General features: G+C 32.7%; 1 protein-coding gene across 1 annotated transcript; it reads right to left on the bottom strand.

Annotated features, from left to right (window-relative positions):
* Positions 1-415: 415 nt before the first annotated feature.
* On the bottom strand, positions 416-2,474 carry LOC110686166 (probable xyloglucan endotransglucosylase/hydrolase protein 6). The gene is made up of 4 exons (XM_021862757.1): positions 1,933-2,474; positions 1,664-1,764; positions 1,212-1,408; positions 416-1,034 (listed from the first exon to the last, which is right to left on the bottom strand). Exons 1-4 carry the CDS (start codon positions 2,111-2,113, stop codon positions 641-643), a joined length of 873 nt encoding a protein of 290 aa, XP_021718449.1. The 5' UTR covers positions 2,114-2,474; the 3' UTR covers positions 416-640.
* Between the last annotated feature and the right edge of the window lie 323 nt (positions 2,475-2,797).

Genomic DNA, 2,797 nt, shown 5'->3' on the forward strand with positions numbered 1-2,797 from the left:
ACTTAATAAATTTAGTATTTCAACGTAAAACATCTTGTTTTGATTGGTACGAGTAATTTAAAATTTAAAATTTCCATGCATTCACGTGTGTTCAAGTATCAGTAGTAATGTTGTCTAGTTTTCATCCTCTAAATTCTTTGGTGAAAAAAATATACAGCAAGCTTTGGTCAGTTTGGTGGGGGTAAAGTATGAACATACATTAACTATTTAAGTGGTAGTGTGGTACCCAATTATATGGTACTATGACTATCGAGTATCGACCCCTCAAAATAATGTTTTGAATTTGATATTCAAGTACTACTCTTGATAAATTGCATGGGCTAAATTCGTTGCATGTAGACCTTGTAATTCAATAGACAATGATACTTGAAGTTACACTATTTGTCCTTTCACATAAATAAATTTTCACACGATTGGACATCAATTTGAATAATAAAATCATATTCATTACTCCACAGTAATTTGCTTACACATAAGTATACAATCGATATCTCGCATATTTTTCCATGTACTACACGATACGTAGTACGAACATAAATTGAATACAAATATGTGGTACCTAAACGTCTCTCTTATAAGAGAGTATTCAAACTTTGAGATGTGAAAATCACTATTTTTGCGATTTACATATGCATTCTGATTAATAAATTCCAGCCGAACACTCCGGGGGAGGAACAGGGAAACGCGATTTGTCATTGCAATAGTCGTAAACCATGTGGTTTTGGCGAACCCAACGATACAATCGTGCTTGCATAGGGGTTAGCTCTTGATAAGCTGCACCTTCCCACCAGTTACGAAGATTTGAGGCACAAGTCATTGGTCCTGGCACAGGACAACCATCAATTTCAAAGTCCCTATAGTAAGCATAGAATGGGGCTTTGCTCCAATCAATTTTTTCCAATCCACCTCGTGTCGCCCAATCATCAGCTTCCCATAGAGTGGAAAACACTCCCATTGGTTGTGACTTAGGATATGGGATTCCTTTTGCTTCATTATTCTTGTACACTCTTATTGGAACTTCATCCACATAAAATCTACACAAGTACAAATTCAACAATGTACAAATTAAAACGACAATATACACCACATTATAAATGAATACAACAACCAAAACAAAGCCTTGTTTTCAAAAAATTGGGGTCAGCTGCATGAACCAAGAATGTCACACACATTATTAAGAGTGGATAAACGGTGTATTTTTAATGACTTACACAGTGTGTTTGTGGTTCCAAAGAATGGTATATGTGTGATAATCTGCGGAAGGATCGAACCAAAGGTTAACTCTTTGCTCCCTGTCTCCCTTTCCATGAGCAAAAACATTTGTTTGGACCGTATAAGGTTGGCCCGTCCTATTTCCCAAGAACTCAAAATCCAATTCATCACGTATAGTGTCTGTGTCTGAATTCATCTGCATGAAATAATCACATTTTATTTCCCTAATTAGCAACTTAATAAGGTTTTATTTTTTTGTCTCAACATGAGTTGTACAACAGTACAAGTATATAGCTATATTATTCTATATATGTCACATACACACATCACATCCTAATAATAAAACTCTTTAGGAATAAACTAAATAAATTAAGCCTATTAATTAAGAGACAAAATACATTTATTAATTTCTTTCTTGCTTCATTAAACTTTTCTTCGATTATAAACTCACATAAAATGCAGTAACAGTTCCAGCTGAATCTCCTGGAACAAGCTTGATTTTCATGCTCACACGTCCATATAGATACTTATACTTCGAGGCGAATCCGCATCCTACATCATGCTCAAATTTATGAAAACATTAACATGTATGTTTTTAAACAAAACCAGTAGATATAGTGGTGTATTAAAGTTTTAGTTACAATAAAATTACATACATTAAGATTAATAATAAGAGATTTGGAATTAAAATGTGTATTAGTTGTATTAATTATTACATACCTGAAGATTGGTCAAGCTTAAGTTGAATTGCTCTTCCTCCTTCAACAGGCCTAATATGAGTGTCAGCCCAAGTGACCTTAAAATCTTGCTGAAATGTTGCTGGTTTAGCTGAGACCGAAAGAGAAAGTAACAACAATACATAAACGTAAAGAAAAACAAGCATATTTCTAAGGAAGTTCATGGTGTGGTCTTCGTAACATAAAAATAATACTCCGTACTTCGTATAATATATAGTTTCCACTATGACATAACAAGCAATGTAGTGTAATCTTATGTGTTAGAAAGGGGAGAAATAGAGTGTTGGATGATTAAGAAAAGGGGAATTGTAGGGCTTTATATATACATGTACATTTGTATTACAGGTTAAAAAATACTTGAGTTATAGTGATTTGACCCGGTCGGCCCGATTTAATTAAAGGGCCTTCATTTTCCATCCAGCTAATTGCAACCCATTATGAGGACCCGTATGTTTCCTCTAGCTACTCGTAGTATGTATTGAGTAGTACCTTTTTTTTTGTTTTTTTATTAAACCAAATGTATTGAGTAGTACTTTATTAGACTATTAGCTACTTGATTGATAGTTTCCCATTTGGTGTAATTATTATTTTCTAATATTAGTCATGAAATTAGTATGTTACTTTTCCTATTCACCTCTTATTCATCTTTATCCCCTACCATTATTATTCATTTCCATATTCCAATTATGGTTTGTACTATCTAAAATAATTATGTAGAGTATAAATCTTTAACATGTCATTATTTAACGTAACCTATAATATATTGATTGATAAACCAATATGGAAAGATAATACTTAACGCCTTTTTTTTTTATGTATTATTACAACAAATCTAATTTAACAATATG

The sequence above is a fragment of the Chenopodium quinoa genome, unplaced genomic scaffold, assembly GCF_001683475.1.
Source record: "Chenopodium quinoa cultivar QQ74 unplaced genomic scaffold, ASM168347v1, whole genome shotgun sequence".
Lineage (NCBI taxonomy): Eukaryota > Viridiplantae > Streptophyta > Magnoliopsida > Caryophyllales > Amaranthaceae > Chenopodium > Chenopodium quinoa.